This window comes from Lagenorhynchus albirostris, chromosome 3 (assembly GCF_949774975.1).
Source record: "Lagenorhynchus albirostris chromosome 3, mLagAlb1.1, whole genome shotgun sequence".
Classification (NCBI taxonomy): domain Eukaryota; kingdom Metazoa; phylum Chordata; class Mammalia; order Artiodactyla; family Delphinidae; genus Lagenorhynchus; species Lagenorhynchus albirostris.
Genome location: NC_083097.1, coordinates 119,144,105 through 119,158,850, shown reverse-complemented (window position 1 = coordinate 119,158,850; position 14,746 = coordinate 119,144,105). Strand labels below are relative to the sequence as shown.

The 14,746-nt window shown below is 40.2% G+C and overlaps 1 protein-coding gene across 13 annotated transcripts in view; it reads right to left on the bottom strand.

Annotated features, from left to right (window-relative positions):
- The window catches only part of ARHGAP26 (Rho GTPase activating protein 26), a 543,304-nt gene that overhangs the window by 385,152 nt on the left and 143,406 nt on the right, over positions 1-14,746 (bottom strand). For all 13 annotated transcript variants that reach the window (XR_009539612.1, XR_009539613.1, XM_060143876.1 and 10 more), the window contains exons 8-10: positions 14,415-14,544; positions 10,126-10,226; positions 2,683-2,777 (exon numbers count right to left, since the gene is read on the bottom strand). Coding sequence is in view for 11 of the 13 variants with exons in the window: in XM_060143876.1 (XP_059999859.1) it covers positions 2,683-2,777; positions 10,126-10,226; positions 14,415-14,544 (326 nt within the window). In the remaining 2 variants the exon portion in view is untranslated. The remainder of the gene's footprint in view (positions 1-2,682; positions 2,778-10,125; positions 10,227-14,414; positions 14,545-14,746) is intronic.

The window sequence follows — 14,746 nt, the reverse complement described above, 5'->3', positions numbered from 1 at the left end:
ACCACGACCTTTGTTAAGAGTTTCTGCAGCAAAGGCAAGGCAGGGATAGGTAAACCGTTTAGGAGTGGCTGGTCTGAATAATTTCTCAGGTGCTAATAGGCTGTGGGAGTGGTCCCTAGGTGTCTGGTAGAGGAATATTGCCTCCTGGGCTGTTGGAGCCAGCAGAGGTGCTGTGGCTCTGGACTGGAAGTCCACACGTCAATGGCGCTCACCACGCTGAGCCCTCGGCTGACTCTAAGAACTGGTCGGCCCCGAAAGGGGGCAGGCTCTCCCCAGGCAGAAAGCATCACAATACACAGAACATCAAAACTACAAACAATACAACAGTACTATCTCCTCCCCTCCTGCTTATTAAGAGGAGATGGAGCAGCCTCATTCTGCTCCACAACTGCATGCCCCTCCGCTTCATGCCAAGGGAACCAGAGATGATGACCTAGAAGAAATCGACTTCCCAAACCCATTCAGTATGCTGAATGTGACACATTTGCTCTCAGCTTATAATCGGGACGTGCAAAGCTTTTCTGGGCCTAATACAGGGGGAAGGCGGTAGGAAGTGTTGGTAAGGGTGGAAATGAGATGGAGGAACCATGGTGAGTTTTAATTGCCTAAAAAGCAACTCTCGGCAACTTCTGGGAGACTTCTGAAGAAGAAAACAATTCAGCTTCATAAAGAATCACTGACCTCATTTCCAAATCTAACAAGAGCTGCAATGCAGGGCACTGCCCTCACCCAGGCAGTCCTGCAAACACGCGATCATCTCTGGGAACTATTCAGCTGACCAGCATCAAACAACTGGCTCCATTTCCACACAAGTACATCTGCTAATCCATCTTTCATGGATTCCAACAATATGAACTCCAGTAAATTCCATGCTTAGAATAGAGGAGATGCCTACAAGGGCTTAAGGCATCCTGACTCAGGATCTGTTTAAAGTCAAGCATCATCTTCGTTTGAGGCACACTTTTTGCAATCCCCCTTTGCTACCCCAATTCCACCTACCCCACCATACAGCCCTTCTCCACTCCCTTCCCCTCTCACAACCCACACATGGTGAACGATTGGGGTACTCTCTTTTCTTTACAAATGATACTGATTTCTCTGCATTTAGAGTCTAGCTCTTGAAATACCAAGTCAGGTAAACATGCAGGACATGCTAATTAACAGATAATAAAGGCTAACTGTTGAGCTTTTATTATTTGCCAGTCTGCCAAGTGTTTTATATGCCTTCTCTTCTTGAATCCTGACAATGCTAGGAACCAGGTACTATAACCATCTTCATTTTCCAGAGAATGAAATCAAGACCCTGCAAGATTAAGTGATTTGCCCAAAGTCACATGGCTACTCAGCAGCAAAGTCAAAATTTAGATCCGGGTTGCCTGACTTGAGAGCCAAAGCTGTAATAACTAGACTGCTAATGAGACACGGTTAGTTTCCATGAACGTCTGATTTAGGCTAAACAGGCATGCTCTCTCCACGGGCGCTCTAGCAGCCTCCGGGGCCACAACACAGGGACACACCATGCCTCAAGAAGGCATTTCAAACCTGGCAGCACATGGAGCAGCCCACGCCAGGTGGTACTCGCGCTCCAGATCCTCTAGAGCTGCCGTAAAGTGGCCACAGGTAAACGTCCCAGACAGGGTAGATACTGGCTTGACAAAGTGGTGTAGCTTTTTTAAAACAAGTAAAAAATAAAGGGGATAAATTAACAGCATTATAGGACAATCATGATGAGATTTAAGGATCTTTGTGCTAGCACTGCTGATCTTGAATAGACAGCTCAAATAAGCTTAACTCATGGCTTTCATTCAAAGAATTAACCTGTTGCCAAGTAAAGTGTCTCAAAGAACTGGAATGCTGTCAAACTAGCTTAACACCATGAAATGGTACAACTTAATGAGACTGTAAATCTTGAGGAACACAACACAGAGCTCCCTCTCCTAAGACTGATATCGAAAGCGGTTTGCTTTCTTTCCTGGATGCACACACACAGTGGTAGGCGAAATACTGTAACTAAAAAAAAATTTTTTTTGAACATCTTTATTGGAGTATAATTGCTTTACAATGTTGTGTTAGTTTCTGCTGTATAACAAAGTGAATCAGCTATATGTATACATATATCCCCATATCCCCTCCCTCTTGCATCTCCCTCCCTCCCTCCCACCCTCCCTACCCACCCCTCTAGGTGGTCAAAAAGCACCGAGCTGATCTCCCTGTGCTATGCGGCTGCTTCCCACTAGCTATCTATTTTATATTTGGTAGTGTATACATGTCAATGCTACTCTCTCATAAAAGCTTTTTCTTTAATTGATAGAACTTCTTCCACTTTTCCCTTTACCTAACTCCTTTCGAATCATTACATAAAAATTTTTAAGTAAAAAATCTTAAAGAGTTGAAACAGTCATGCTAAACAGTTTTCTTTAAACATATATTCATCCTCCTGAGACATAATACACATTCCCAAGAAGGGAATCCCTGACATTAAAATTAAACCAACCAATCAGGGGTTCAGGGCTGAATCTATAGTATGGGGAGGCTATACTGATTCTTGCAAATCAGTAACTGGCCTGAGGTCTATATGGAGAAGGGAAAGAGGGGGAAAAAACCAGAAAATTTTGAATGAATGGAAAAGAAATCCAAATTCGGCAATGTTTGTTCCTGAGAAAAAGTGTGACAACTACTCACCTGTCTACTGCTTCCACGTCAAAGCAAAACCGCTTCTCAATAGAGTCCGTTTTCCGCCGTGTGCAGGATTTGAGGGTGACTGATTCATCTTCTCCCTGTTGGGAACACACAGACTATCAAGATGAGGCCAGAACTCAGGCCATGCTCCTCTCCAGGACAAACGTGCCACATACACAGAAGTGGTCATTTCATCTTCTCAAACCTGAGTATTCAGGACCACAGGAGGTGGAAGGTTGGTCATAAACCTTCTCAGACCACAGCCTCATGCAAATAAAATCTGTAAGCCATGTTTAATACTTAGAGCCCAATGTCTTGAGTACTAACAGATCACGATGGTACAGCATCAACCCATGCTAGGTTAAATTCTTGTTGATATTGGCTTAAATAGGTTTAATTTATAGGTTTGATAAGAGTTGAAACAAGATTACCTTGAGGTCTCCTTCCAACTCTGGATTTCTATGACCTTGGTTCAATGGTCACTTCTCAGGGAAACATTTCTGGACTGGGTCAAACACCCCCAGACATGTTCATATAGCACCATGTACCCCTCCTTCCCTCACAGCACTGATCACAGGTAAGATTTGCTGTTGCTGTAAGTGATGATTCAAATAATGTCTCTTTCCTCATTAGGCTCTAAGCTCCTTGAGGGCATACTGTACTGTGTCTGTTTTTGCTTACCCTTGTGTCACCAGCGGCCAAACAGGCCCAGGAACAGAGTAGGTGTGCAATAAATATGTTTTAACAGCTTTACTGAAGTATAATTTTTAAATTTATAATATATTGCACATGTTCAAGCATACAACTTATGAGTCTTGACATCTGTATACATCTGTGAAATCATCACCACAATCAAGGTAGTGAACATTTCCATCAGCCCCAAAAGCTTCCTGGTAAGTCCCTTTGTAATCCATCATCCCTCCACCCAGTCCATTCCCAGGTAAACACTGACTCTGTTCTCTGTCATCACAGATTAGTTTGCATATTCTGTAACTTTATACAAATGGAATGCTCTTTTACGTCTGACTTTTTTCACTCAGCATAATTCGTTTGCGATTCACTCATGTCGTACAAATCAAGTTTATTTCTTTTTGCAAACGATATGACCAATAAGGGGTTAATATCCAAAATATAAAAACAGCTCATGCAGCTCAACAACAAAAAAGCAAACAGCTCAATTAAAAAATGGGCAGAAGACCTGAATAGACATTTTTCCAAAGAGGAAACGCAGATGGCCAACAGGCGCATGAAAAGACGCTCAACATCACTCAACATCAGAGAAACACAAATCAAAACCACAATGAGATATCACCCCACTCCTGTCAGAATGGCTATCATCAAAAAGACCACAAATAACAAATGTTAGTGAGGATGTAGAGAAAAGGGAACCCTTGTACACTGTTGGTGGGAATGTAAATTGGTTCAGCCACTACATAAAACTGTGTGGAGGTTCCTCAAAAAACTAAAAATAGAATTATCATATGATCCAGCAATTACACCCCTAAGTATATACCCAAAGAAAACAAAACATTAATTCAAAAAGATACATGAACCCCAATGTTCACAGCATTATTTACAATTGCCAAGATATGAAAGCAAGCTAAGTGTCCATCAACAGAAGAATGGATAAAGAAGTAGTGGTGTGCAATGTTCACTGCAGCTCTGTTTACAAGAGCCAGGACGGAAGCAACCTAAGTGTCCATCGACAGATGAATGGATAAAGAAGATGTGGCACATATATACAGTGGAATATTACTCAGCCATAAAAAGAAACAAAATTGAGTTATGTGTAGTGAGGTGGATGGACCTAGAGTCTGTCATACAGAGTGAAGTAAGTCAGAAAGAGAAAAACAAATACCGTATGCTAACACATATATATGGAATCTAAAAAAAAAGGTTCTGAAGAACCTAGGGGCAGGATAGGAATAAAGACACATGTAGAGAATGGACTTGAGGACATGGGAGGCGGAAGGGTAAGCTGGGACAAAGTGAGAGAGGGGCATGGACATATATACACTACCAAATGTAAGATAGATAGCTAGAGGGAAGCAGCCGCATAGCACAGGGAGATCAGCTCGGTGCTTTGTGACCACCTAGAGGGGTGGAATAGGGAGGGTGGGAGGAAGACACAAGAGGGAGGGGATATGGGGATATATGTATATGTATAGCTGATTCACTTTGTTATACAGCAGAAACTAACACACCATTGTAAAGCAATTATACTCCAATAAAGATGTTAAAAAAAAAAGTAGTGGTGTACACACACACACACACACACACACACACACACACTGGAATGCTACTCAGCCATTAAAAAAGCAACTTTGCCATTTGCAACAACATGGATGGACTTGGACGGTATTGTGCTTAGTGAAATAAGTCAGACAGAGAAAAACAAATACTGTATAATATCACTGTAGAATCTAAAAAATAAAACAAATGTGAATAGAACAAAAAAGAAATAGGGGCTTCCCTGGTGGCACAGTGGTTGGGAGTCTGCCTGCCGATGCAGGGGACACGGGTTCGTGCCCTGGTCCAGGAGGATTCCACATGCCGTGGAGCGGCTGGGCCCGTGGGCCATGGCCGCTGGGCCTGCGCGCAGCGGTGAGAGGCCCGCATACCGCAAAAAAAAAAAAAAAAAAAAAAAAAGAAATAGACTCACAGACACAGAAAACAAACTAGTGGTTATCAGTGGGGATAAGGAAGGAGGGAGGGGCAAGATAGGGATAAGGATTAAGAGGTACAAACTACTATGTACAAGGATATATTGTACAGCACAGGGAACATAGCCAGTATTTTATAATAACTATAAATGGAGTATAACTTTTAAAAATTGTGAATCATTATGTTTTACACCTGAAACTTAGGTAATATTGTAAATCAACTATACGTCAATAAAAAAATAAAAATTAAACATTAAAACAATAAAGGTAATTTTTAAAATCCATGGTACAAAAAAAAAGGGCTTATTTCTTTTTATTGCTGGGTAGTATTCCATTGTACAAATGGAATGCAACAGTTTTATCGCACAAGACTAATTTATTGTCTAAAAACATAGAGGTTTCTGCCCCTGATTTCTTCTCTTCCTGTCACGTAGGAATTTTTTAGGGTTCCTTTTTCTCCTATATCTGCCAATCTTTCTTCCTAAACTAGGGGGGAAATTAGCAAACTTGCCTAGTTTGTTGAATAATAGGAAATGTGACTGCGTATGGTAAAACTTAACCACCCACTAATATCAGAACAGCACACAAAACACAGAAGACCTAGGAAGAGATAGTTTATATTCACAAGTCTTACATCTATTGTCTTTTACTGAATGGCTAAGATTAATTTCTCAGATTGAGAATTGCTCCTTCTGCAACACGTAAATGTATGACTGGAAATGCCCAAACATATGAACTTCTGACCATGTTAACGTCTAACTCTATTTCTGATTTAATGGCGTTGGACTACCTCTCACTTTGAAAGCTTAGGGGGAGGTGTCCCTGAGAAATAGGAGAAAACAGGGGAACTATAAAAGATTGTCAAATATAAGCAGAAATAAGAAGAAGATAAGATGCTGTTCCCAAGACGACCATTCCATATGAGGCAAAATCTATAAAGATGATCTGTTCAAGTACTGGTGGTTAAAAAAACAGGGGATGGAGATAACAATCACTTAAACAAATAAATGAAGAGTTACAACCGTAACAAACACTACAATAAAAGAGGCATGGGAAGCAGCCGCATAGCACAGGGAGATCAGCTCAGTGCTTTGTGACCACCTAGAGGGGTGGGATAGGGAGGGTGGGAGGGAGGGAGACGCAAGAGGGAAGAGATATGGGAACATATGTATATGTATAACTGATTCACTTTGTTAAAAAGCAGAAACTAACACACCATTGTAAAGCAATTATACTCCAATAAAGATGTAAAAAAAAAAAAAAAGATGCATGCTGTGCTACAAACACCTACATTAAGGGGATGTGACCTCAGCAGGAAGGTCAGCAAAGGCTTTCTTGGGCTGAGACCCGAAGGATCTACAGGAGATAAAACCAGGAGCACAGATCAGGGGTGGAGAACAGCAGGTGGAAAGGCCCTGTGGTGGGGGTCCATGGAGCCCTGAGGAACTGAAGGGAAGCCAGTGCGTCCGGAATCCCCATGCAAGAGGGAAACTGGGCTGAGAAAGGGCTTGAGGGAAGCAGGGACCAGATCATGCAGACTGTGGTCTGTATACTGTGAGCAGTGGGAACATATGAAGGGTTTCAAGCCAGGAAAGGGACGGGGTCAGCTCTGGGCTGCTCTAGGGCTCCCAAAGAGAGCACCCTCATCTCACAGGATAGAACGCGGGGAACTGTCTTTCACCACACACAGGCCTTGTCTCCAAGAGGATGCAGAAAATCCGCTCACATCTCCTGGACTGAAGCTAGGAGAAAAGCAGGTACTTTCAAAGGAAAATGATCCAAATGAAAGGGACAGGGAAGGAGAGACAGGGTGGACAAAGAGCGTGTTAGGAAAAGAAAACACCCTATATTCTACGTTAAGTCTGCCGCCAGCTCCTAGGAGAGCTTTGTACAAGCACACATACAATGACGTCACATGATTCTCCTGTATAAACTGAGAAGACATCACCGCTGGACAGCCAGTCTTCACATTTCCTCACCCTGAGGATGAGGAAACAGAGTGGCGTCATGGAAAACTTTTATTTGACACATATACAGTATTATTCTCTTTGATTATGATGATGAACCTCAGAATCAGGAGATGTAGGCTCCAGAATCAGGGTTTGAGCACCGGTTCAAAGTAACTCTTTCCACATACATCCTTAGAAATCATTCCCTCTCTCCGACCCCCAATTTCCTCTTTTGTAAAGTAGGAAAAATGGATAAAACAGGATGATCAAGGACAATGTTTTAGAAAAATATAAAACAAAATCTAAATATAAGTAATTATTACTAGAAAAATTATTTCATATAATATCAAGCTCCTAATATGGCAGCCTCTATTATGTGTCAGGCTCAGTCCCAAGAAGTTTATATACACTAATGTATATAAACCTCTTAACAACTCAGTGAGGTGTTTCCTATTATCCCACTGAAGTCTAAGGAGTCCCAAACACACACCATAATTCGTCTCTGCCCTTCACTTTCAAGCGTGGTAAGAAAGGAGTAGAGAAAATACAAGAGAGTTCTTCACTCCAGCTTTAGGAAAGCACAAGATAAATGGTCCCAAAATAAAGACTGTGTGAGAGAATGACTCAGTGAATCTGATTTCTAGAAGGACTAGGAGTTAGAAAAGGACTATGACTTGACCCAAGAAAGGCAGACCTAACTCTATTTCCATTTCATGAATAGTAAGGAACTCCTATTAACAGAGCTTTTTAATACTCCTTCTAACTCTGTAATTTCTCTGTGTTTTGATATTTTCACATATCTGCTTTCCTGAGATTATTTATAAGTCAACTCTACCACTAACAAGACACATTAAAAGAGCCTTGGCTAGGGCTTCCCTGGTGGCACAGTGGTTGAGAGTTCGCCTGCCGATGCAGGGGACATGGGTTCGTGCCCCGGTCCGGAAGATCCCACAAGCCACGAAGCGGCTGGGCCCGTGAGCCATGGCCGCCGGGCCTGCGCGTCTGTAGCCTGTGCTCCGCAACGGGAGAGGCCACAACAGTGAGAGGCCCGCGTACTGCAAAAAAGAAAAAAAAGAAAAAGAGCCTTGGCTTTTTTTGCCTTGATACAGGGAGGTACAGAGATGCTGATCAACTCCTGCATTGTGGTCTAAGAGAAAGAAAGCCAGGAAGAAAAACTGGAAACGGCAGAGAGCAAGGGGACAGCACGGGGGAGTAGCTAACAGTAATGACAACAGCGTGACATCACTGACCCGGGCAGTCCAACCTCAGGGCCAGTGCTCTTAGCCTCTACACTGTAATGCCTGCACATATGCAAACCCAACAGGATGCACAAAAATTTGCCACAGAGAAAAGGGCCAGGGTTGGAATACTTACAGAGGACTACTTTATCAACAGATTAGACACAGCCGAAAAATTATTTAAACTAAAGACAGAACAAAAGAAATTATCCAGAGCGGAGTCCAGAGATTCAAAGAAATGAAACATATAAATATTTTTGTTAAAAAATATTTAAATATCTCCAGAAGGAGATACTGAATAATAGAAAGAATGGGGAGGGGGGCAATATTCAACATGATAGTTGGCGAGAATTTTCCAAAGTTACTGAAAGACACCAATCCTCAAATCCAGAAAGGCCAAAATGCCTAAGCACAACAGATTGGGGAAAAAAAGAAAAAAAATCAGAGAAAGGACTATCATAATGAAATGTAGAATACCAAAAGAACACAAAAAAGAAGATATTATGAGGAGCCAGAGAGAAAAGACAGATCACCTAAAAAGAAAATGCAGACAGACAGAGTACTCCCAGAGGAAAGGAGAACCACTGGGGCACAGCAAGGAGCTCCCAGCAGTGGGGACCCCGCAGATGCAGCCTGACTATCTCCTCCAAGGACGGCCACAAGAATACCTTCCATCCCACATGCTCTTCAATGCAATGTGACTTTGATACTCCGTTCATCAAAAGGCAGGGCCTATGTCCTCTCACACTGAAATTGGGTGGGCTTTTATGACTGTTTCAACCAACACATGGGGTCAAACTAAGGCAATATGACTTCTAAGCCTCGGTCATTAAAAGGTTTTGCAGGGTCTCCTTTTGTTGCTGGAATATTCACTCTTGAATCCTTTAGCTACCCTGAGGCTGCCATGCTGTGAGGAAAACCAAAATAGCCCACGTAGAGAGGCCAGAGGACAGGCCCTGAGACTATACAGAGCAAGAGGAAAAGAAGGAAGAGAATGGGAGAGGAGGTCAGGAGAAAGGAAGAGAGCTATATCTGACCAGCCCAGAGCTGCTTCAGACCCTTATGATCCAGCTCCAGTCACTATCTGATTGAAACAGCATAAGAAACCCTTAGCTCAAACCATCTATCCAAATGCTCCACAAAGATCTTACCCACAGAAAGTGTAGGAAATGCTAAAATGACTGGTGTTGTTTTCAAAGTCGCTACATTTTTGGATGACCTGTTACGCAGCAACAGATAATTGGGACATCTAAACTGCCAACTGGCAGCCCTCTGGGTATTGCGTGAGAGTGACAAGAATCAGTTTCACAGGATGAGGTCATCCAAGAATTTCCAGCATCTAAACACATTATACACACTTAACACTGTATATATGTGAAATACAAAAAGCTTTCTTAATTGCAGCTGCCAATGTAACTTAGTGCTCAAAATAATCATCTTGTTTTATTTACTTTTTCAGGTGCCATGCCTCCTGGAACTACTGTATAAAAATTAAGAAAATTACAGTGAAAATTGGAGGTGTTAACTTCAAACATGCATTATACTCATCATATGTTAACCAAGCAAATCAAGCATGAAATTTAAAAATGAACTCACCCCCTTTCCTCCTGACTTTTGGTCAAATGGTACCATGGTGATTTGTTTGGAATCCCGTTGATATGTACAGTAGTGCTTCACCCAGGAAGTTCCAAAATGACCTGCAAGGTAATATTCCCCATAAAACATCTCTACACATCCACTGCATGCTGGAAAAACACACAACCAGTAACTCACAATGCTCACCTATCCTTAAACTGTTTCTAGGGGCGATATACTCTCCCACACCAGCTAGACGTGAACAGGCAGAAATCTGATTCCACAAGCTGGAAATGGAACCGACCCAGGGCTTTCCCCAAGGACCAAGGAACACTGCTTGCCACTAAATGCTGCATCCGATGGGTCTTAAAATATAAGCGAAGTAGAGGTTCCCTGGGGAAATTAATTCACTTTCCCATATTATCAATCTCCATCTGAAGTTTCCTTTCTCTCCCCTGACAGGAGTAAGATGACTGAGAAGGAACACAGAAAAGCTCCTCAAAGTGCTTGTCACTGTTCCCATCTGGTGTGATGGCTTCATGCTTCCCACACAGCTGTTCTGCGACCATGTGCACACACGTACAGGGGTTCTGACCTACTTCCAAACTCCTAATTTTTACTTTAGCAGAACTCAAGAAGATCTGAAAAGCAGACAAGGAAAACCCAGAGACACCAGACATGTGGAACAGGAGTAAATGCTCAAATGTAATCTAAGGAGTTTGTCCCTCAAAATTATCCCTCAGGAAAGAGGCAGATGCCCTACAGACGAATTCTGACAGTATCTGATTTTATCAGGTGCCTGGCCAATTACCTTATTTCAAACAACAAAGTATTGTTAGAGAAAGAAGGCATGATTGGCATTATTAGCCTGCAAGGACCTCAATCAATACGAGTTCTGGATGCTTATAGAGATCACATAGCAGGTATGATTAAAAAACAATAATGATAACATGAAAACAGATTTAGCAGACACTTAATAATTATTTTTCACGGTATGAATGCCCATTGCAAGTGTTGGATGTCACTTAGTATACTTAAAAAGCAACAGAGTGTCTACCCTGGAGTATCAAGGACAAATGAAAACACCAACCATTCAAATGTGTTTCTGTGGCTTAGAGAATAAATTCCAGTGACAGCACAACACAAAGCTTTCAAAAGTGCTGTATCTTGGACACTTTGAGCATCATAATAAACAAGGACAGTAATGGATTTAGCCTAATGAACAAAATGGGAACTCAAAAGTCCATACTGACAGTAGAAAGATGGATGGATAGACAGATGAAAGAAAGAAAGAGAGAGAGAGAGAGAGAGAGAGAGAGAGAGAGAGAGAGAGAGAGAGAGAGAGAAAGAGAGAGAGAAAGAAAGAAAGAAAGGAAGGGAGGGAGGGAGGGAGGAAGGAAAGGAGAGAAGGAGGGAGGTAGAAAGCGGGAGGACGCTTCCTTATAGCACACCGAAAGGCAACTAATAAATGTGGAGGGAGTGGCAGAGCTGCAAAATCACCATTTTGCGACCATCACAGTAAAGGTCAGCCCAGGCCAGGACTGTCAATGGATGCTAACTCCATGGGAGGCAAAGTCTGATGAGGGAAGGGCACGGTCTTAAGGTGTCCGCCCCACAGACCGCTTATCAGTTACAAGGGAAACATAGTGACAGCACAGTGGGGAAAACAGAAAGTACCTTGACTGGGTGATCAAAATCAACAAGATCACAGAGGGCAGAGGAACATCCTTTGCTCCGGATGTGGCACCCGGGAAAAACACAGCATTACTTATGTAGGATTTGACCAGGGATGCATGACCTGAATCTAATCATGAGGAAACATCAGACACACCCACAATGAACAAATTCTATACAAGAACTGGCCGATATTCCTCAAAAACGTCAATGTCATCAGAGGAACTGTTCTAGGGTAAAGGAGACTAAAGTTGTCATATGACAACTAAATGCTGTATAAGCTCCTGTACTGGAGGAAAACAAAATGCTCTCTAAGGGCATCACTGGGACAACTGACAAAATGGGAATATGAAATATTGTTTAGATGAAATATCTTATCAATGTTAAATTTCCTGGATATGTAACTGTGGTTACATAAACGAATGTTTTGAGAAAATACACACTGAAGCCAAGAAGCATGGTATATGCAACCTGTTCTCAAATGGTTCAGAAAAAATTATAGTGTGTGTGTGTGTGTGTGTGTGTGTGTGTGTGTGTGTGTGAGACTGTGATATGCACACACACCCATACAGAGAGAGAAAGAATGATCTAACTGGAAAAATGGTAAAAATTCGTGAATCTGGGTAAAGGGCATATGGTCGTTCTTTATACTATTCTTGCAACTTTCTGTAAGTTTGAAACTACTTCAAAATAATGTTACAAAAACTTCAAAATTAAAAAAAAAAAGATGTATTCTAATGATATGCTCTGGACCACTGTGTTGGAGAATCAAAATATGGTTCTAATGATAATCAAGACATTAATGTTGAAAAAACACATGAAGTGTTTGAATAAAATTGTACAATGTCATGTGAGTGCTTATACTGACTTTACACGTAAGTGACCAATATTAATAAATTAATAATATAATATATAATTAATAATATAATAAATATTAATTATTAATTATATATATTATATATAATAATATTTATATTATAAATAATATATAATATTATATATAATATATATATTTATATATATATTATATGTTATATATATTATATATATAATATATAATATATATTATATATATAAAATGAATATATATAAAATATAAAATATATATAAAATATATATAAAATATATATATAATAAATATATATATAAATATATATAAATATATATTTATATATATATTTATATATTTATATATATTTATATATTTATATTTATATATTTATATATATAAATATATATTTTTTTATATATATAAATATATAAATATATATAATAATATATAAATAAATATATAAATATATATATTTATTTATATATAAATATATATATTTATTTAAATATATATTTAAAAATATATATATAAAATAAATATATATATAAATAAATATATAAATATATATAGAAAATAAATATATTATATATATTATTATATATAATATATATTATTATAATATATATTATATATATTAATTATTAATAATTAATATTAATATAATTAATAATATAATAAATGTATTATAAGTGGACCCTGAACTGTATTTTTATAGTCTTAAAAATTTTTATTTTCAAGTTGACTTAAAACTTTTGGGGATGGTCTTCTCATTGGGCAAAGAAGATATGACCATATATTCAGGTATAACACACAACTAAAGTAGCTTCTGTTTTTTACAAGCCTTAACAGGCTCATACCTGCAAGAATAAGGGACATAAAACTCTCATCACAACTGATGATCCAACTCCAACCCCATTACTACACCTCTGTCACCAGGGAACAATTTTAAGTCCAAGGAAATTTTTGAGTAATCATAAATAGAATAATCACTGAAACTGAGTGTTTTGTTCCATTAGGAAGCAGATAGGAGTGAAGATATTTAATCCTAAATCAACAGTGCCCAGCCAGAAAGCACAGGTGCGAGACTACAAGAAGAGCTACCCATTAAAGAAAAACAATGCACTTTCTTTAATCTCTAGCACCGCACGCATGAATTAAGTCTGCGAGTGCAACAGCCCAGTGCACGAATCTGAGTCATCGTTGTAAACTCTGGGTTAGCAGCACCTGGCATTTCTTTCCTTGATGTCCTATGGGCAAGTCAATGGCTCTTCTTCCTGGCTCTTGAAGTGAGCTTTTGTTTCTACTTCTCATAAAATTTAAGTGTTGGAATGACAGGGGTTGAGGAGAAGAGAGAAAGGGCCTAAGTCATGATTGTTTGGGCCTTGCTGAAACAAGTCTCAAATGAAAACAAAATCACCAACTATTAAGTCTACAGAAGGATATGACAATAAGGTCCAGCCAGCCAGACCTTTCCAAGGCCTCTACCCCAAGGGTATGGCATATAAAGCTACACTGAAGGTACAGGAACCTCAAGAGTAGAGTGACACCAGGGAGAGAAGGGGCACCGCAGAGCCTCAATGAATTCCAGGTTGCAAGGAAATTCCCAGTTACAAAGGAAACATAACACATCACTGGGAGGTAGACAAGACCTGGTGGACAGCATCTCTGCCCTAGGAAACCTAACTATAAAATCACTCTCCTTCGTCGAAATACGTACTCCAGGCCAGGCACTACTGGATACACCCCCCAGCTCCGGGGAAAAAGGCAAGAGTACACCCACACCGCTGGCCGACCCAGCACTCACGTTTCTCCTGGACGTAGAGGTACCCTTCCATGGTGTAGGGACTGATGGTCTTGTGCTCGAGGGGATTCTCTTTCATCTTCTTCATCAGGGATTCCACTTCTGACCTGGTGCCTTCAAAGCGATTTCTTGTCTAGGATGAAAGGAATTTTATTCAAATCAAAGAAATGAAACCCTGTTCCCATCTCTAGCACTTCAGAACATCAACCTACAGAATTCTTAGATCTAAAACCAGGTAAGGAACATTCAGCCATCTAGGAATCAGGCAAAAATGTTCCCTTTTAAGAAATATACTTTGGCCTTAAAGCCCTATGTCAGAATGACTCTCAAACTCT